Source organism: Chiloscyllium plagiosum, chromosome 8 (assembly GCF_004010195.1).
Source record: "Chiloscyllium plagiosum isolate BGI_BamShark_2017 chromosome 8, ASM401019v2, whole genome shotgun sequence".
Lineage (NCBI taxonomy): Eukaryota > Metazoa > Chordata > Chondrichthyes > Orectolobiformes > Hemiscylliidae > Chiloscyllium > Chiloscyllium plagiosum.
The window spans coordinates 93,270,274-93,292,312 of record NC_057717.1 but is presented as its reverse complement, the minus strand read 5'-3'; the positions used below and the strand labels follow the sequence as shown (position 1 = coordinate 93,292,312).

At 43.4% G+C, this 22,039-nt stretch overlaps 1 protein-coding gene across 1 annotated transcript in view; it reads right to left on the bottom strand.

Annotated features, from left to right (window-relative positions):
* Positions 1 to 11,400, bottom strand: part of LOC122552444 (adhesion G protein-coupled receptor E3-like) — a 91,471-nt gene extending 80,071 nt beyond the window's left edge. Inside the window, exons 1-2 of the mRNA XM_043695173.1 lie at positions 11,308 to 11,400; positions 2,319 to 2,360 (exon numbers count right to left, since the gene is read on the bottom strand). Of these exons, the coding sequence (XP_043551108.1) occupies positions 2,319 to 2,360; positions 11,308 to 11,329 (64 nt within the window). The 5' untranslated portion in view covers positions 11,330 to 11,400. The remainder of the gene's footprint in view (positions 1 to 2,318; positions 2,361 to 11,307) is intronic.
* Positions 11,401 to 22,039: the final 10,639 nt, after the last annotated feature.

The following is a 22,039-nucleotide window of genomic DNA, read 5'->3' as shown; positions in this document are numbered from 1 at the left end:
AGGGGGGGGTAGGTATAGGACAGATGTTAGGGGTAGGTTCTTTACTCAGTGAGTCGTGAGTTCATGGAATGCCCTGCCAGCAGCAGTGGTGGACTCTCCCTCATTATGGGCATTTAAGCGGGCATTGGATAGGCATATGGAGGATAGTGGGCTAGTGTAGGTTAGGTGGGCTTGGATCGGTGCAACATCGAGGGCCGAAGGGCCTGTACTGTGCTGTATTCTACTATGTTCTATGTTCTATGTTCTATGTGACAATAAAGCTAATTCTAATATGAATACTGCCTCTCCCTCTCCCTTCTATCACTGCATCACGTTGGACTTCTGCACAATGAATTCCGTCACTTGTCTGCCCACGGTGCTCAGTTACCTATCGCCTGTCACAATTGACTGGTACCTTCCTCGCTGTCACACCTTGTTCTGAGGAAGGGTCACTGGATCCAAAGTTTTAACTCTGCTTTCTGAATTTCTCCAGCAATTTCTGATTTTGTTTCTGATTTCCAGCATCTGCACTTCTTTGGTTTAGTTTTCAAATTTAATTTTTTTGTTTATTTTTCAAATTTGCTGAATTGGGGAAAAATTAACATGGAACTGAGTATCCAAGTCATTTATCTGCATAAAAAAGCAGTGTCCCTCACACTATCCCTGAGGAACCAGTACAGAATGGGAAGTGCACTCAATCAACACTGTTGGTCATTCCCTTACGGATCACGGGAGCTATAGTTTCATACTTTCTCAAGATCAAGGTTCTCTTCCAGCTTAGCAAGTGCATTTAAGGCAGGTGAAAGTGAGGTCTGCAGATGCTGGAGATTAGAATCGAGAGTGTGGTGCTGGAAAAGCACAGCAAGTTAAGCAGCATCTGAGGAGCAGGAAAGTCGATGTTTCTGGTATTTAAGGTATGGTCCATCTTCCAATGTAAGAGACATGACAGCTGACTGCTGCACAGAGAGATACATCAGAACCGAAGGAAACATTACAGTGACTCTTCCAGCACGAGGGATAAATGCTGGCCATAGCTACCGTGTAAACACAGCCTTGCTCTTACAGTCATTGGACCGAATGGTCTGTTTCCATGCTGTATGACTCAATGAATCAAAGCTGAACATAATTCCGAACTAAACTAGTCCCACCTGCATGCTCCTGGCCCATACCCCTCTCTTCGTGTACTGATCCAAATGTTTTTTAAACAATGCAATCATACCCGCATTCATCACTTCCTCTGTAAGTTCATTCTAGACACGAACCACTCTGTATAAAAAAGCCTCTTGTGTCCTTTTTAAATCTTTCTCCTCTCACCTTAAAAATTTGCCCCCAAGTATTGAAATCCTCCATCCTAAGGAAAAGACAATTACCATTAACTATCCATACTTCTCATTATTTTGCAAAGTTCTGTAAGATCACCTCTCAACCATGCTCCAGTGAAACAAGTCCTGGCCTGTTCAGCCATTCTTTATAACTCAAATCTTCCGTAGCCAGCAACATCCTGGTAAATCTCTTTTGAACCCTCACCAGTTTAATAATGGGTGGCATGGTGGCTCAGTGGTTGGCACTGCTACTTCAGAGCACCAGGATCCCAGGTTCGATTCGAGCCTCGGGTGACTGTCTGTGTGGAGTTTGCACATTCTCCGCATGTCTGTGCGGGTTTCCTCCAGGTGCCCTGGTTTCCTCCCACAGTCCAAAGATATGCAAGTCAGGTAAATTGGCCATGCTAAATTGCCCATAGTGTTAGGTGCATTAGTCAGAGGGAAATGGGTCTGAGTGGGTTACTCTTCGGAGGGTCGGTGTGGACTGGTTGGGCTGGAGGGCCTGTTTCCACACTAGGGAATCTAATCTGATCTAATCTATCCTTCTTATAGGAGGGTGACCAGAACTGGACACAGTACTCCAGCAGTGGCCTCACCGACGTCCTGTACAATGTCAACATAATGTCCGAACTACTATACTCAAAGGACTAATCGATGACGGCAAGTTTCAAAACTGAGCCAAAAAAGGATTTTCACAGTGTTCTGAAAAGGCAGACAGCCTAAAAGGCAGCAACATCCTGACCGTCAGATTGGCTTTTTTTATAGATTCCTGCAACCGTTTGAAATGGCTGCATGCTTTCACAGAATGTGTTAAAGCTAACGCCAAACAATACCCCGAGGTGATTTGGAAGCCCACAGGTTTAGGAGAGTTACAGACAGGTAATCGCTTTCAGCAGAGTATTGAAGTCAAACATAACGAGTGACCAGAATCGGAGCCTCTCGGCATTTTACTTTCCACTTGGTTATTTCCCACCGCTCACTAGGCTCAAAGCTCTCAGGCTCAGTACTTTAACTCACCACTGCTTGCAGGGCGTACAGCATACTGGATCCAAACAAACACTGCAAAAGATCACAGACGTTTATTAAACCTCTAAGGCGTAACTCATAGGAGAAAGCATCCAGACAATACTCAGTTGAGAGGACAGCAATGATGCCACACATAGCAACTAAATTGCATTGAATCTCTGCGACACTAGTGCAGAAGTACTAATAATAATTCAGTGCTGTGGCTAAGCACCCAGCGTCCTGGGGAGCATTGTTGAACTAAGAGACCTTAGGCTGCAGGTTCAGTGAAAGTGGAATTACAGGCAGATAAGGTATTGAAGAAAGCATTTGGCACACATGCCATTATTGGTCAGTGCATTGAGTATAAGAGTTGGGAAGTCATGTTGCGGCTGTACTGAACATTGGATAGGCCACTTTAGGAATACTGTGTTCAATCCCGGCCTTCCAGCAATAGAAAAGATGTTGTGAAACTTGAAAGGGAGCAGAAAAGATTTACAAGGATGTTGCCAGGGCTGGAGGGTTTGAGTTATAGGGAGAGGCTGAGTAGGCTGGGGCTATTTTCCCTGAAGCATTGGAGGCTGAGCGGTGACGTACTGAGGTTTGTAAAATCATGAGGAGCATGGATAGAGTAAATAGACAAGGTCTTTTCCCTGGGGTGGGGGAGTTCAAAACTGGACGGCATACGTTTAGGGTGAGAGGGCCTAAGGGGCAACTTTTTCACACAGAGGGTGGTGCATGTATGGAATAAACTGCCAGAGGAAGTGGTGGAGGCTGGTACAGTTACAACATTTAATAGGTACCTGGATGGGTATCTGCACAGGAAGGGTTTGGAGCAATATGAGCCAAATGCTGGCAAACTGGACTAGATTAATTTAGGAAATCTGGTAGGCATGGACGAGTTGGACCAAAGGTCTGTTTCCGTGCTGTACACCTTTATGACTGTATGGCTCTGTAGATAGATTATTCTTCAGACAACAGCGATTGTGACTGGTTCCATCACTGGATACTATTCGAAAGGGTAGCAGAATTCTCCCTTGTGTCAGTCTCAAGAGAGGCGCAGACCATTTACAGCAAATGAAGTACATCTGAGCTGTTGCTCCCGTTTTCATGTGGGGAATGCAGCAGTCAGTTTGAATGCAATGAAGCCCTCATGCAATAATGACCAGATCATGGATGTTTGGTTAAGAGACAAAATCTTGGCCATGGTCCTATTTCTCTGCTCTTCTGTGAAGTTGAACCACAGGACAATATTCAATGGTAGAACATCTCCTCAATGAGCGATGATGGGATCCAAGTGACTGCTCTGTTTCTGACATTAGTAACACCACACTGGAATTCCTTCAATAGTTTTGGATCAATGTGAAGACAATGTACAGTGGTGTCCTGGCAATGCTTTTGTAATCCAGAGGCTAATGCTCCTTGGAGAAAGTGAGGACTGCAGATGCTAGAGATCAGAGCTGAAAATGTGTTGCTGGAAAAGCGCAGCAGGTCAGGCAGCATCCAAGGAGCAGGAGAATCGACATTTCAGGCATGAGTCCTTCAGGAATCCTGAAGAAGGGCTCATGCCCAAAACGTCGATTCTCCTGCTCCTTGGATGCTGCCTGACCTGCTGTGCTTTTCCAGCTACACATTTCCAACTAATGCTCCTTGGTCATGGGTTGGATTCCAAGGGTTGGATTCCAACTGAAATAATTCTAAGAGGGTGGTATCCCGTCACCTAGTCCCCCTTTATTTACACATGGAGAGTCCTTGACGCTGACCCAGCTCTAGTGTGAACAGAGTCACTCCTATTTTTAGACCCCCTGACACTCTTGCTTTTTTTTTCTTTTTCTTTTATCTTTTTGTGCCCCCACACTACCACCTAACTGCAGTAGTGCTTATTTTTAACTCCTGTTTACATCTGTCAGCCAGGGCTCCTTGATTGGACCAGATTAACAGCCCCAATCAGGAAACTCATATTCTAAATTCGCCTGGCTAAACTCATTACAATCACTACAGCTACCAAAGCAATTAGTACAATTTAAATTCAATTGATAGATATGGTACTTAAAACTAGTCTCAGTGACGGTAACCATAAATTTATTATCAATTGTTGTTTAAAAACCCATCTAGATCATGATTATCCTTTAGGAAAGGAATCTGCCTTCCTAACCTGGTCTGAGCTAAAAGTGAGTCCAGACCCACACCCTCTGAAATGACCGAGCAAACCACTCAGTTCAAGAATAATTAGGGAATGAGCAATAAAAGATAGCCTTTCCAGTGATGTCCCTGAATGAAAAAACCTTTCATTTTGTTTTTATTTTGCACTGTGGATGAACACTCTGAGTCTCTGAATCTGAAAGATCGACGTTGACCAATTTGGAAGTCACCTGATGAAGGAGCAGCGCTCGAAAACTTGCGATTTCATATAAACCTATTGGACAACCTGGTGTTGTGTCACTTCTGACCTTGTCTACCCAGTCCGACACAGGTACCTCCACATCATGGCTGATATTGACTAATGGATTGCCAATGGGATCAATTTGGATAATTGGAATAGATTTGTCTTGAAACTGGAGAGGCTGTCAGTGGTGTAACTAACCTGCCATCCTGACAGTCAGGGAAATGGGAACTGTGGCTGTCTGAGATGCCAAGAGAGGTTGTAGCTCAGTCTTAAAGAAGTACATTGTCATTCAACTCTGGGACAGATGTTTCCTGCTAATAACTTGGCAAAGATACCATGACCTCAAAACCCACTGCCAAGTCTGGATGTCACAAAGTTTTGCTTGTTTCACTTCTCAAAAGTCAACCTAATGGCTTACATAGCAAGTGGGTCTAAATTAAGAATGATGGAAGCAGGGAAAAAAAGAACTTAAACAGTAGATATGCACATTCAGCAACTTTGACACAAATACTGGAGAATTCCTTCATACCCTGGATGTCAGGTTCAGCAAGTGAGACCTTACTGTCGCTGGTCAATGTCATAAAGTAACCTCCTAACTTCTCCTATTTTTTAACAAGAAGAAGGAAGCGCTAAATAAAGGTTTACCTCCTACGCGGATGATCTGGGCCACTGCACAAATCATTGAAACACAGGAGTAGGCCTATTTGATCCTGCTCCACCATTTTATACATTCATTTCATTTCACCTGATGAGGGAACGCTGCTGCGAAAGCTTGTGATTTTAAATAATCCTATTAGGCTATAACCCAGTGTTGTGTGACTTCTGACTTCTTCCACCTCAGCCCAAAACAGGCACCCCCCCTTACTTTAACTCTGTACTCTGATCCCGCTTTCTCCCCACACCCTTTGATCCCTTTCGCCCAAAGAATTATATTGATCCCCTTCTTGAAAACATTTAATGTTTTGGCTTCAATCGTATTATGTGGCAGAGAATTCCACAGCGTCTGGGTGAAGACATTTCTCCTGATCTCAATCCTAAATGGCCTAACCTGTATCCTTAGATGTGTTAGGGGGACATGGAAGACAAATTTGTAGAAATCATCAAGAGTTGTTTAATGGAACAGTGTATCACAGCGCCTGGCCAAGAACAGGCTTTTCTTTAAAGGTCTGCTAATGTGTAAAGAATGATAAATGTCGTACTTAAGGATCCTCGAGGTAGAATTTCAAATTCCATTGGAATGGTCCGAGGAGAAAGCAGTTTGAAGAACAGCAGAATTGGACGTAAACTTGAAATTGCAAAAAATTAACATTGCAGTCTGACAGGGATAAAGCACATGGAGCAGATTTGAGTAGGCAGTTCTTCTGTGGAACCGGCACGAGCACAATTGGCTGAATGGCCTCTTCCTGTGTGGCAAGATTTTGTTCATCATCATTGCCTCAGCCATGTGTGAATTATGGCCCAGATCTTCAGGGGATTCATGATGGCCTTCGGCTTGCTCCTGTTCCTCTCCAACAGCTTTGTGCCAAGTTGGATATTTCTGGCTGGGACTCCTGATGCCTGTGTCTTGGGAAATGCAGAGAGTAATTAAATGGAATTGTTTCCACTTGCTGCTAGATTGTCAGTCGAAGACAAGCTAAGCCCCTCCTTTCACAGCAGTACTTGGTGCTTTCTGGGAGCGCTAATTCGTGACCAACACTGAAAACTCTGGGACACTCAAACAGCTTTAGAGGGTGTTGAAGGATGGGTCTGGGCGAGGTGAGTCATAGAATCATTGAATCCCTACAGTGTGGAAGCAGAACATTTGGCCCATCAAGTCCAAAGAGTATGCCCTCCCCAGATCCATCCGCTATCCTCTATCTGTAACCCTGCATTTCCCTTGGCTCACTGGCCTAGCCTGCATATAACTGGGCACTATGGGTAATTTAGCATTGCCAATCTACCTAACCTGTACATCTTTGGACTGTGAGAGGAAACCCACACAGACACAGGGAGAATGTGCAAACTCAACACAGACAGTTGCCCGACGGTGGAATCAAACCCAGTTCCTAGTGCTGTGAGGCACTGTGCCACCATGAATGGGGAAAGGTGCGAAGGGTAAAACTAAGCAGGAAAGGGGCGGTGGAAGGGTGGCAAGGAACCCAGAAGCAAAACAACACTAAAACTTACAAATGGCACACAGTCAACCTTGCCCAGCCTGTCTTTTGAGTACTTAAAAATTGGAACTTAAATACAGCCAGTGCTTTCATTTCCAGGTGTCGTTTTCTCATTAAAGGCTTTCTGGCTGGCGAGTGGACTAGTGAGGTTAGTCGAGGGCAGGAGTTAGCTGGTTAGTGAAGAGTCAGGTGGTCAGATAGTAATTGTGGGGCGGGGGAGATTTGCTAAGTTGGGAGGTCAAGGTAGTTAGAATCATAGAATTCCTACAGGCTGGGCTGTTATGTGCCATTCACAAGTTTTGATCTATTTTTCCTTTCTGAATCCAGAGCAGAAAGAGGCCATTTGGCCCATCAAGTTTGCACCAACCCTCCGAAGAACATGTCACCTAGGTCCATCTGCTTCTGCCACCCCCTCTCCGCTTTTTTCCTAGCTGTAACCTAGCATTTCCTGTGGCTAATCTGCCTGACCTGCATGTTCTGGACACAATGGGCAATTTAGCATAGCTAATCAACCTGCTCTTGGACTGTCGGAGGAAACTGGAGCATCCGGAGGAAACCCATACTGGAGGGGTTGGGGCGGCGTGGGGAGTCAGGGCTAACAGGGGGTTTGGGAGTTACAATTGGGGGGGGAATGGTAGACGGTGGAAGAATTGTGAGTGTCAGGAGGGAATCAGAGAGTTGAGGGTGAGCTATGGGTAATGTTATGGAGAGTTAGACCCATCAAGTGAGTAGGCCAAAGCTGTCTAAAATTTTCAACTCTAATTTAGAATTGTAGAACTACTTGGAGGATCCTAGGAGTGTGGGAATGACCTGTCAGAAATTCGAGCATTTTGTTCGGGGTCTTCTGAAGTGCAACCATCAGGGAGCTGGAAGAGCTGGGCCTCTGTAACTTTGCTGGCCAGTGTTTTAGCTGTTGGGTTCCTGTGACAGTCCCTTTCCCCATGGTAGTGTGGATGAGCAGAGGGATCTTGGTGTCCATGTACACAGATCTCTGAAAGTTGCCACCCAGGTAAATAGTGCGGTGAAGAAGGCATATGGCGTACTGGCTTTTATTGGTAGAGGAATTGAGTTCCGGAGTCCTGAGGTCATGTTGCAGTTGTATAAGACTCTGGTGCAGCCGCATCTGGAGTATTGTGTGCAGTTTTGGTCGCCATACTATAGGAATGATGTGGAGGCACTGGAATGGGTGCAGAGGAGGTTTACCAGGATGTTGCCTGGTATGGTAGGAAGATTGTATGAGGAAAGGCTGAGGCACTTGGGGCTGTTTTCATTGGAGAAAAGAAGGTTTAGGGGTGACTTGATAGAGGTGTACAAGATGATTAGGGGTTTAGATAGGGTTGACCATGAGAACCTTTTTCCACGTATGGAGTCAGCTATTACGAGGGGGCATAGCTTTAAATTAAGGGGTGGTAGGTATAGGACAGATGTTAGGGGTAGGTTCTTTACTCAGCGAATCGTGAGTTCATGGAATGCCCTGCCAGTAGCAGTGGTGGACTCTCCCTCTTTATGGGCATTTAAACGGGCATTGGATAGGCATATGGAGGATAGTAGGCTAGTGTAGGTTAGGTGGGCTTGGATCGGCGCAACATCGAGGGCCAAAGGGCCTGTACTGCGCTGTATTCTTCTATGTTCTATGTTCTATGAACATGAATATTGCTTCTGCTAAACATTGGATGGACTCTCCCAGCCTCTTTAATTGCAACATTTAAAAGGCATCTGGATGGATATATGAATGGGAAGGGTTGAGGGGGATATGGGCCAAATGCTGGCAAATGGATCTGGATTAATTCAGGATATTTGGTCGGCATGGACGAGTTGGACTGAAGGGCCTGTTTCTGTACTGTACATCTCTATGACTCTATCGGTCTGAATTTCAAGGGTACATTGCTATTGGTCACACTGTCCTGTACTCAAACTCAGAACTGGAAAATGTACATTCAGATTCTTCACACTCTCTCATTAATGAAGGTCTTTGGAACAGTATCCAATGTCCTGGTCAACAGCTCTCAGTCTATTCAATGAATTCACCTTTATTTCTGCAGCCTCTCTTATCTATCTCTAGCGCTGTCATATCTGATTGAAAGAGTAGTTGGTTCAAACCTCACTCTCCCATGGAGCTTTCAACAGCAATTTCAGGCTCCGTCAAGCATTGACTTGATAGGCCGAGTGACCTCCACTATGATTCTGTGACTCGGTCCACTACCCAGACAGGGCTCATCTGCCAGCAGTGCAATCGTAAAGAGTTGAAGATTCTCAGGGGCATAGGCTTGCACGGCACATCTTTTTGATAGAACGCTGAAGTCTCACCTTCCCTTTCCAATGGGCGTTGTTCATGCAGCCAGCAGCACAGAAGCAGGCCATTCAGTCCATTGTGTCCTTGGGTTCTCCAATTAGCCCCACTCATCCCCCAAAACCTTGTGCTCTGTCCCCTTTCCAAGTGGCTACTCCATTCCCTTTTGGAAGTTATCATTAATTCTGCCTCATTTCACACATAGTGTATTTCACTGTAATGGGCGGCACGGTGGCACAGTGGTTAGCACTGCTGCCTCACAGCGCCAGAGACCCGGGTTCAATTCCCTTGGAAGTTATCATTAATTCTGCCTCATTTCACACATAGTGTATTTCACTGTATTAAACGAAACCCTCTTAATTCCCAGCATAGCTACTTTTTTTTCAAAGATTTTAAGCCTATGTCTTCAGGTTACTGGACCAAGTCCGCCCACCCCATCCTCCTCCCCCCAGTCAGTCCCTCTCTACTCTATCAAAGTCCTTTGAAAGGGTGAATGTAAACAATGTTCTTATACCCATGATGTGGAGGTGTTGGACTGGGGTGGGCAAACTCAGAAGTCACATGAGACCAGGTTATAGTCTAACAGGTTTATTTGAAATCACAAGCTTTTGGAGCACTGCTCCTTCATCAGATGAAGTGCAGGGAAGCCAACAGGCACAGAATATATAGGCAGAGAGATAATTGCAAGATAATCCAAGTAATTAAGTGTGTCAACTGATGGTACAAATAGAGCATCAACAGACTGAATACCAAGTCTTTATAGGAGATCAAGAGTGTCAGACGGTATGAACAAAGTATCATCAGCCGAAAAACAAGTCAATGGATGACCTGTGATCAGATTAATTAAGGTAGAGAGATACCTACAAAAAAAAAAATCAAAAATAGACTAATACTAGAGACAAACCAAATGGCTGGAATAACATGTAAGGCGTAAGATCGCATGACAAGGGTCTAAGCAAAGTGACAAGTAATCCAAACCTGTCCAAGCTAAGGTAGAGAGATAATAACAAGTTATCTAGGTGATGGTGTCAAAACAGAACAGTAAGGTTTTTGCAAATACAGAACGGTATGGTGTGGTGACAAGTAACACGACACGAACCCAAAATCACGGTTGAGGCCATCCTCCTGGGTACAGAACTTGGCTATCATTTTAAGAGAAATAGAATCATTGAAAGCGTACAACACAGAAAGCAGTTACTTGGGTCATTGTATCTATGCTAGAATGATGCCTCTGGGAAAGTTATGTGTGATTGGTATGCATTGTTTTGATGCAAATATAGAGGTGATCCATTACACAGATAAGCCAAGGAAAGCAATGACAAAAGCAAAGAAGGTTTACTGCAAACACTACTGAATGCCACTTTCAGTTTGGTTCAGCAGCAACGGAATTAGTGCACCCATCAAGACGCATTGGACAGGATCACAGTGGAGTGCCGTGAAGCCAGATAACATCAGAAGGATTCATTCAGATGCAATTTTTAAAAATGCTAGGATGCTACAGTGGGTCAAATGGTCTACTTCTGCACTGTAGTGTTTCTCTGATTCTGCCGAATACAAAGCTCAGTTAACGGAAACCAAATTCACACTGGAATAAAAGCTGTAGGAGACCTAATGAGAGAGACTAGAATAGACACACAATTTTTTCTTGAGAATATTCTGTACCAAAATAGGCATCATGGTGGCTCAGTGGTTCGCATTGCTGCCTAACAGCACCAGGTTTGATACCCGCATCGGGTGACTGTCTGTGTGGAGTTTGCACATTCTCCCCGTGTCTGTGTGGGTTTCCTCCAGGTGCTCTGGTTTCCTCCCACAGTCAAAAGATGGGCAGGTTAGGTGAATTGGCCATGCTAAATTGTCCACAGTGTTCATGGATGTGTAGGTTAGGTGCATTAGTTAGGGGTAAATGTAGAGCAATAGGGTAGGTGGATGGGTCCGGTTGGATTACTTTTCGGAGGGTCTGTGTGGACTGGTTGGGTTAAAATGGCCTGTTTCCACACTTAAAAAAAAAGGCTATCAATAGATTTGGAAGAGAAAACAATGTTGCAGATCTATAGCAGGAACTTAGAAAAGATTGCGTTTTGGGAATATTTTACATCAGAACTGCATAACTAGCAATTATATCAGGTAGTTTGGTCAGTGGTTTACATGACTTACCCATTCGTATTAATGACTTACCCAGAAAGTTAGCCCAACACATTCTGCTGAAGTGCTTTTGTCCTTTTCAATCTCTCAGCTTGTGATTTGTTCGCATGTGTTCCGCCTTCTCCCAGAGACTGCAATGCTGGATATTTATTCAGTCATGACTTACTGAGAGTCCTGGTCAAAATGAAACTTCTTTACTTGGATTTTATTTCTGCACTCATTTGCATTTTGTTGCAGAAATGGAGAACTCAGCTAGGAAAGGGGCGGATGTTTAAGAACCAGGGAATCCGCAATGTTTTTCGTGAAGTGTTGACTCAGTGGTCAGTGGATGGTCAGGGCTAGAGTTAGAACGTGTAGTTTAAGAGGCTCATTGAACTTAGATATCGATGCTCAATGGAAAAAGAGTGGGGAGCGGCATGATAGGTAAAAATGGAGACCAGCATTCTGGAAGGAGTCTAACATTGAGATTTTCAATTTGGAAATCCAAGTCTCACTTATGATGTAGCCCAAATGTACAACTATGAGGATTGTGTATCCAATGCAGCATTTAGAAATGGACTGTGGTGGTGCAAGAAGGCAGTTCACCATCATCCCAAAGGCAGCTAGAGATAGAGATTGAAAGCTCAGTGATGCTTGCATCCCCTGACCCAATTTTGTGAAAGCCATTTGATAAAGTGACACGTGTTCGATTTGTTAGCAAAGTGCACGTCCATGGGATTGCTGGGGCAATGGCACGTTGAGTATGGACCTGGCCAACACAGGAACAGATAGAGAACAGTGGTGAACCACTGAAGGGAAATACACAGTGGTGTTTGTTGTAAAGTGGGTCCTCATCAGGGTGTGCAATGTATGTTTGCAGCCACCATCTTCACTCCGACTGGCCAACACAGGAACAGATAGAGAACAGTGGTGAACCATTGTTTTACAGACTGAAGGGAAATACACAGTGGTGTTTGTTGTAAAGTGGGTCCTCATCAGGGTGTGCAATGTATGTTTGCAGCCACCATCTTCACTCCGACTCAAGCTTCTTTGGTCCAGTGTGGGAAAGGAAAACCACCTGGTACTATAACAAGAAAGGCTGTTACCTTAAACAACATGTCTTTAATTTGATATTAGCAACTAGGTACAAGTTAGGCCAATCTGATGTTCTTTCAAGTTGTTCCCCAAATCAGACTTTTAAAAATCTATTCCTTCATGAGATGTGGGACTCATTACCTTTGAATGGCTTGGTCAGGCTGTTTCAGAGTGCAATTCAGAGGCTTTACTGTGGGCCTGGCGTCACACAGACTGGATAAGAACAGCATGTTTTCTTCATTCAATAGCTTTCGTGAATCAGATGAGTCTTTACAACAATCAATGATGGTTTTGTAGACTGTTTTTCAGTTTCAGGTATCTACTCCTTTTGTCGTAAATCGCACCGCTCTCCATGGTGGGATTTGAACCCAAGAGCATTAATTGGGCCTTTGGGTTATGAGCTTGATGATAGTGTTACTGTACCACGGTTTCCTGAATGCAGTTGTCAGTATCATAGTGGGCAGTGCACTACTTAGCATTAACCATTTCAAGCCCTTGCAGTCTTATACAAAAGTGGTCCCACAGAGTTGACATTAGGAACACTGCTCTTTTTGATATTTGCCACTTGGCTTTTATTACAAGTGCCGTTATTTCAAAGCTTGCGCTTGATATAAAACGTGGCAATTGAGCGAACAGGTTAGTAGTGACATGGCCAGGTACAGACAAATTGAATTCAATATGGAGAAGTGCAACTTAAGGATAAAGTTACCATTCTCCCATTAGAGAGAGACAGCTGACGTGGTGGTTTAACCTGAGGGTCAGTATAACTCAGGCAAGGGGAGAGATTGAGAAGGAGAGCCCCTTTATGGGAACCTCAGTCAGGGCAGGAATTGAATTTACATTATTTTGCATCAGAAACCAATCATCCAAGCTAACTGTTCCCACTCAGGAAAGGATTGAGAATGAGAAGTAGTTAGCAAAAGGGAAGTGGCAAGAAAGGTTTTCAATCCACAGTCCAAAGATGTACAGTTTTGGTGGGTTGTCCATGCTACATATCGTGCCTTCATGTGTAGAGATGTGTAAATTAGATGGGTCGGCTGTGCTAAATATTTCCCATAGTGTAGTTGAGGTGCGTTAGCTATAGTAAAAACCCCATGCAGAGTTGCGGGAATGAGGTAGGAGTGGGTCTGAGTCTGATGCTGTGCAGAGCATCGGTGCAGACCTGATGGGCTGAATGGCCTCTTTCTACACCGTAGGGATCCTATGAGCAGCGAGTGACTGGGGTCTGGAATGCTCTGCCTGAGACTGTAGTGGAGGCAGGTTAAAATGAGACATTGAAAAAGGGAATTGGAGATTATTGGAAGAAGAAAAACAGATGCAGACATGGAGAGGAGGCCTAGAAGGAAAAGAGGCGTGTTGGTGGGACAAAATGGATTATCGTGAGCCATCCGGACAGATGGTACAGACTGGATGGACCAAACAACCACCTTCTGCATGGTAACAATTTTGTGATTCAGCTAGGAAATTGACTAGCTCTTCATAAATCACTCAAAACCCTCTTCATAAACCCTCTCAAAATATATTAAGAAGACAGCTTGGATCCTAACTTTTTCTTATTTTAAAGGCAATTGCAAAACATTGCTTCTGGATGCAATTTGATTGTCAAAGTATCAGATTTGAAGCAAAACATACTTTATTCATACACTATAATTATAATTTAACAAAAGAACGAAGAAATTGGAATAACTTAACTCTTCTGGAAAAGTGAACAGAATAATATGTTATTTAACTACTGAAAAGTAACTGTTGCAATACGGAAAAAAACAAACACATCCTTGGCAAAGGCAAATTCAGTAAAATAGATTGTCTCACAGGTAATTCTCCAGTCCAGGAGAAAATCAACAAGAGAAATCTCTGAGAAAGCAGGAAGAGATGTACTGTAGCTTCCAAACCCAGCTACAAGACTCCAACAACTCCTGCTGAAAAATTAAAACTAAAACTCCTGGTTCTGAATTGATCCCACTCGTTCAAATGCTATTGTTCTAACATTTTAAAACAGCTCTAAGGCCTCACAAGCCATTTACTTTATTGGATGCAAATAGACAGATGTCTACCATTATCTTAAAACCTTTCTTCATGAAAAATACTGGACTAAATGCACGCCTTAAAGCCACAGTATTGTCACATTATGCATTAGCTGCAGTATTGTAGTCTAACACTGAGCACTACAGACTAGGATGATGTAAAGACCTTAGTGTGCAGAGGGGCCTTTCAGAATTAGGGCAGGGCTGGCAGAACACAATGACGTGGTGAGATTAGTAAAGTGGGAATTGTTCTCTTTAAGGTAGACAAGATTACAGGGAGTTATAATCAGAGTGCTGAAGGATTTTGATGCAGGAACCCCTGGTAAAAGGGTTGTAGTTCGAGGACGTAGATTTAAGATGATTACTAAAAGATTCAAGTAGGGGATGAATTTCTTTCTCTTTAATGCTGTGTTGGGCACTGGTAGGAAGATGCTGGGAATGCATTCAATTTTATCTTTTACAAGGCGGAGGAAAACCGAGCATGTCATAGAGTCATAGAGATGTACAGCATGGAAACAGACCCTTCAGTCCAACTCGTCCATGCCGATCAGATATCCTGAATTAATCCAGATCCATTTGCCAGCATTTGGCCCATATCCCCCTCAATCCTTCCCATTCGTGTATCCATCCAGATGCCTTTTAAATGTTGCAACCAAACAGCTTTTCCAGTGAATCAGCACTAGCAATGATGGTTAAAAAAAACACTTTTATTTACATCTGCGTCCTCTCTTCAGTCTTAAGTCTAGAGAAGATGTGGAATTCATTGTGGATAGTAAAAGTTGTCACCCACTTTGAATTAAAGACATACTTGAGGGCATTTTCTAAGTGGTGAGAGGCTAGAAACTAAGGATGACCAGTGAGGTTTAGGCAAAGAAATCATCTAAAGGTAGTGAACAGGTAGAACAAAAACTTATTTTAAAGGCAAATGGAATGTTTGTCTCTGTAGGGCCGAATAACAAAGAAAAAAGAACAAAGAAATTTACAGCACAGGAACAGGTCCTTCAGCCATCCAAGTCTGTGCTGTTCTATAACATCTGTCTAAACCTGTCACCTATTTTCCAAGAATCTGTATCACTCTACTCCCTGCCCATTCACATATTTGTCTAGATGCATCGTAAATGATGCTCTCGTGCCTGCCTCTACCACCTCTGCTGGCAACGAGTTTCAAGCACTCACAATCCTCTGTGTAAAGAACCTTCCACACATATCTCCCTTAAACTTTTCCACACTCACCTTGAACTCATGACCCCTAGTAATTGAGTCCCCCACTCTGCAATAACGCTGCTTGCCATCCACCCTGTCTATACCTGTCATAATGTTGTAGACCTCAATCAGGTCCCCCCTCAACCTCCATCTTTCTATTCAAAATAATCCTCATCTACTCAACCTCTCTTCATAGCTAGTATCCTCCATACCAGGCAACATCCTGGTGATCCTCCTCTTCACCCTCACCAAAGCATCCACATCCTTTTGGTAATGTGGCCGATCACAACTGCACGCAGTATTGCAAAATGTGGCTGAACAAAAGCCCTATACAACTGTAACATGACCTGTCAACTCTTGTACTCAATACCCCGTCCAATGAAGGAAAGCATGCCGTATGCCTTCTTGACCACTTTATTGATCCGCGTTGCCACCTTCAGGGTACAATGGACCTGAACACCCAGATCTTTCTGTGCATCAATTTTCCCCAGGGTTTTTCCGTCTACCGTATAGTTCGCTCTTAAATTCTATCTTTGAAAATGCATCACCTTACATTTGCCTGGATTGAACCCCATCTTCCATTCCCCTGCCCAACGCTCCAATCTATTTATATTCTGTTGCATTCTCTGACAGTCCCATTCACAATGGTATTCCACCAATCTTAGTGTCATCTGCAAACTTGCTAATCAGACATCCTATACCTTCCTCCAAATCATTTATGTATGTCACAGACTACAGTGGTCCCAACTTGGATCCCAATGGAACACCACTGATCACAATTCTTCATTTTGAGAAACTCCCACTACTACTCGCTGTCTCTTGCTGCCCACCCAGTTCTCTATCCATCTAGGTAGTACACCATGGACCCCATGCAACTTCACTTTCTCCATTAGCCTATCATGAGGAACCTTTATCAAACATCTTACTGAACTCCATGTATATGACATCTACAGCCTTTCCCTCATCAATCAACTTTGTCACTTCCTCAAAGAATTCTATTAAATTGGTAAGACATGGCCTTCCTTTCACAAAACCATGTTGCCTATCACTGATAAACATATTTTCTTCCCAATAGGAATCGATCCTATTCCTCAGTATCTTCTCCAGCAGCGTCTCTGCCACTGACACCAGACTTACCGGTGTATAATTACCTGGATTATCCCTGCTACCCTTCTGCTACCTACAACATTAGCAATTCTACAGTTCTCTAGGACCTCACCCATGTTCAAGGATGCAACAAACATATCTATTAAGGCCCCAGCTATTTTGTCTCACTTCCCTCAGTAATCTGGGGTAGATCCCACCCAGAGCCAGGGGCCAGTCCACCTTAATGCTTTTTAACATACCCACCACTTCATCCCTCCTTATGCCAATTGGACCTAGAGTAATCAAACATCTATCCATAACCTTAACATCGTCATGTCCATCTCCTTGGTGAATACTGATATAAAATACTCATTAAGAATCTCACCCATTTTCTCTGACTCCACGCATAACTTTCCTCCTTTGTCCTTGAGTGGGCGAACCCTTTCTCCAGTTACCCTCTTGCTCCTTATATACAAATAAAAGTCTTTGTGATTTTCCTTAACCCTATTTGCGCAAGATGTTGCATGACCCCTTTTAACTCTCTTAATTCCTTGTTTCAGATTGAACCTAATTTTCCAATATATTTCCAAAGCTTTGTCAGTTGCATAGACCTTATGTATGCTTCCTTTTTCCTCTTAGCTAGTCTCTCAATTTCACCTGTCATCTATGGTTCCCTAATCTTGCCATTTCTATCTGTCTGTCCTGCACTCTAATGAACCTCTCTTTAAAAGCCTCCCACATACCAAATGTGGATTCAAACAGCTGCTCCCAATCCACATTCCCCAGCTCCTGCCGAAGTTTGCTATAGTTGACCTTATCCTAATTCAGCACTCTTCCTTTAGGACCACCCTCTTTGACTATGAGTATTTTAAAACTTAAGGAATTGTGATCACTATTCCCGAAGTAATCCTCTACTGAAACTTCAACCACCTGACCTGGCTCCTTTCCCAATACCAGGTCCAGTGTGGCCCCTTCCCAAGTTGGACTATTTATATGCTGCTCTAGAAAATGTTCCTGGATACCCTTACAAAATTCTGCTCCATTTGGACCTCTAATACTACATGAATCCCAGTCAATGTTGGGAAAATTAACATCTCCCTAAACCACCACCCTGTTGCTCCTATATCTTTCCATAATCTGTTTACATATTTGTACCTGTATCTCACCCTCACTGTTGGGAGGCCTGTAGTACAGCCCAACATTCCTATTTCTGAACTCTGCCCATATTGCCTCAACGTTCAAGTCCTCCATAGTGCGCTCATTCATCACAGCTGTGATATCCTCTCTGACCCATAACACAACTCCTCCACCCCTTTTACTTCCCTGTCTATCCTGCCTGAAGCATCTATGTCCACAGCAGGATTGTGGGAGTTATGATAAAGTAATTTCTGGTTAGATATGATTTGGAATTCTATGTTCCATTCTGGGGAAGATAACAGCAACAATCTTGAGGATTCAAGGCTCACTTCTAAGGACCACCTTGCCTAGACTTGACTCGTAATCCCTTCACTATGGAAATTTCAAGGGGTGATTGAGCTAAGACTCAAATAACAGCAACATACTGTGAACACTGGAGATTTGAAATAAAAACAAAAATTACTGGAGAAACGCAGCAAGTCTAGCAGCATTTGTGCAGAGAGAAACAGAGTTTACATTTTAGGTTCAGTGACTTCTTCTGTTGATGAACTCTGTGGCTGATTGACTTAACAACAGCAAAACACATGTTAAGTTATAAAACAAATCTTCCAGCAGCAAACAACTTGATCTGAAGATATGCAACACATCTAGAGTCCATAAGTCTGACATCTCTTCAAGACACGAAGTCTGGAATCCAAGTTCAAAACTGGAGGGCATTGGTTTAAGGTGAGAGGGAAAAGATTTAAAAGTGACCCGAGAGATAACATTTTCACGCAGAGGGTGATACGTAAATGGAATGAATTGCCAAAGGAAGTGGTAGATGCAGGTACAGTTACAACATTTAAAAGATGTTTGCACAGGTACATGAATAGGAAAGGTTTAGAGGGATATGGGCCAAACGCAGGCAAATGGGACTTGGTTTAGTTTGGGAAACCTGATCAGCATGGACAAATTGGACTGAAGGGTCTGTTCCTGTGTTGTATGGCTACATAAGTCTATAAAGAAAGCTATTAAGGTTCAGAGCCGATGGAAAATTTAAAAACTGAGATTTGTAAACTTTTATTGGGCAGGATATTAAAGTATATGAAACTGATGCAAACATGGCTTATTTTAATAGATCAAGAGATTGTTTCACCCTCACCTGCCCCTATATTTCTCAAAAGTTCATTACCAGGACATCAGTTGGAAAAGAGCTCCAGGAATTTGATTGTGATTTTTTTTTTTAACAGTCAAGAATAGGGTTTAATATTCACAAATTTGTTTGTTGTGTTCTAGCCTGGACTCTTGTTTCACTGAAAATATCTGCACTATATTGGGTGGTTGCTGGAGAGAAATGGGCTGGTATGGAGCGATTATATGAAGATGCGTCACGAGTCATGCCTGTTATGTCTTCACAATATTTGGAACTGCATGAGTGGACAAGTTGATTTGACTTCATTTATTATTGTCACTTGTACCTAGATACAGTGAAAGATTTTGTTTTGTGTGCAGTACAGGCAGATTATACTATACAATATCAGAAGGTGACAGAACAGAGTAAGGACTACACATTTACGCTGAAAAGAAAGTGCATAAAAATAACATCAGCATTAGATTTGAAATTTGAGAGGTCCATTCAGAAATCTAATAACAACAGGGAAGAAGCTGTTCTTGAACCTGTTGGTATGTGTTTAAGCTTTTGTATATTCTGCCTGTCAGAAGAGGTTGGAAGTGATTATAACCGGAGTGGGAGGGGCCTTTGATGATGTTGGCTGCCTTCCCGAGGCAGTGGGAAGTATGGATGGAGTCGGTGGATGGGAGGGTGGCTACCATGATGGACTGGGCTGTGTTCACAACTCCATGTACTTTCTTATGGTCCTGGACAGAGCAGTTGACATACCAAGCCATGATGCCTCCAGATAGAGTACTTTCTATAGTGTATCTGTAAAAATTAGTGAGTTCTTTTGGACTTGCTGAATTTCCTTAGCCTCCTGAGGTGTTGTGCCTTCTTGACTGTTGCATTAATGTGGGTGGACCAGGACATATTGTTGGTTATCATTACTCCTAGGAATCTGACCATCTTGGCCACAAAATTGTTATATTGACATGGATTTAGAGGATGCTGCCTGACCTGCTGTGATTTTCCAGCACCACACTCTTGACTCTGATCTCCAGCATCTTCAATCCTCACTTTCTCCTCACTTCTAGTGTAGTCAAGATCCTGAAGGTTGAGCTGGAAGAAGGCTGGTGAAAGGAAGATAGATGTTGGGATGGTGGCTGCAAGGTTGTGAGACAACTGTGTCGGGGAGTGCTCATGTTTAGTGTCTCACGGATGAGCTATATCTGGCATTTAGTACTTGCCCGTGCTGTTTGAGGTGTAGCAAGAGCTGGCCCCTCAGCAAGTCAAGGAGTGTGCAGAAAACATCTACAAATCCACACTCAGGCTGAGAAGTGCTTCAACTTTGCTTGTGCCTGCTTCACAAACTAAACAAGTTTGAGTATGTGGCTAAATTTGTGATCACAATCAGAGAGCCTCATTCATTTTTGTCTGACGTTGGTTGAGAGTTCAATGTGGCCGTGCAAGTATAGCATACAATAAGAAAAATAAATAAAGTCCTGGCATTTATTGCAAAAGGACTGGATTGTAAAACTAAAGACGTGTTGTTACAATTATAAAAGGCATTGGTGAGACAGCATCTGGAATATTGTGTTCAGTTCCAGTTCCCTTACTTGAGGAAGGAAGTGATGGCACTGGAAGCAGTTCAGAGGAAGTTCACCAGTTTGATTCCAAGGGTAGAAGTCAGCTCTTTGGCCAGGTAAGCTCTTCGGCCAAAATAACATCAGATATACCTGACAGGAGAGTCAGGAACTCAGAGTAACATTACATCTGAAAGACAGCACCTCCACCTCTCCCTTCGCAGCAGTGATTCACTCAAGCCCTGCAGTGGGGCTTGAACCCCTGACATTGTGGATCCCAAGGTGCCAGTGATACTCACTGAGCAAAACTGGCACTAAAATGTCAATCTTCCCCCAACTGTACAACATTTAAAAACAGGTGACATAATTTGAAAGGAGATTATTTTTAGATTAGATGTCTGGGGAAACAAATTCCAATTGCATAAATGTGCAATTTTGAGTTTCTCCACAAAGGTCAATGCTGACACCCACAAGGCTGTGTATTCAGCTCCTTATTGTACTCTCTGGACACTCAAGACTGTGCACCCAAATTTCATCCTAATTCCATCTACGTGTTCACTGACAACACCGCTGTAGGCTGGGTTTCAAACAATGACAAGATGGAATACAGGAAAGAAATAAAGTGCTTGTTGGCATTGTGTAAATATATCAATCTCTCCCTCAGGGAGTTAGCAAAACAAAAGACCTTGACTTCACAAAACAAGGTGGAGGGCACACCTCTCTCTACATCAATGAAGCTGAGGTGGAGAGGGTTGAATGTAACAAGTAGTGGGGAGCACGGTGGCACAGTGGTTAGCACTGCTGCCTCACAGCGCCTGAGACCCGGGTTCAATTCCCGCCTCAGGCGACTGACTGTGTGGAGTTTGCACGTTCTCCCCGTGTCTGCGTGGGTTTCCTCTGGGTGCTCCAGTTTCCTCCCACAGTCCAAAGATGTGCAGGTCAGGTGAATTGGCCATGCTAAATTGCCCGTAGTGTTAGGTAAGGGGTAAATGTATGGGTGGGTTGTGCTTTGACGGGTCGGTGTGGACCTGTTAGGCTGAAGGGCCTGTTTCCACACTATAATGTAATCTAATCTAATATAAAAGTTTGTAGAAATGACGATCACCAACAATCTATCCTGGACCACCCAGATTGACGGTCAAGAAAGCACAACAATGCCTTTACTACCTCAGGAGGCTAAGGAAATTTGGCATGCCCATAATGACTCTTACCAGTTTTAATAGATGCACCACAGAAAGCATTCTAATCCAGATACATCACAGCTTGGTATGACACCTGCCCTGCCAATGACTGTGCGAAACTACAGAGAATTGTGAACACAGCCCAGTCCATCACACAACCCAACCTTCCAACCATTGACTCCATCTACACTTTTCCCTGACTCAGGAAGGCAACCAACATCATCAAAGAAATCTCCCACCCCGGTTATAATTTCTTGGTACCTTATTTTGTCAGGCAGAAGATACAAAAGCTGAAAAACACATATCAACAGATTCAAGAACAGCTTCTGCCCCGCTGTTATTAAAATTCTGAATGGAGCCCTCAAATTTTCAACTTAAATGTTG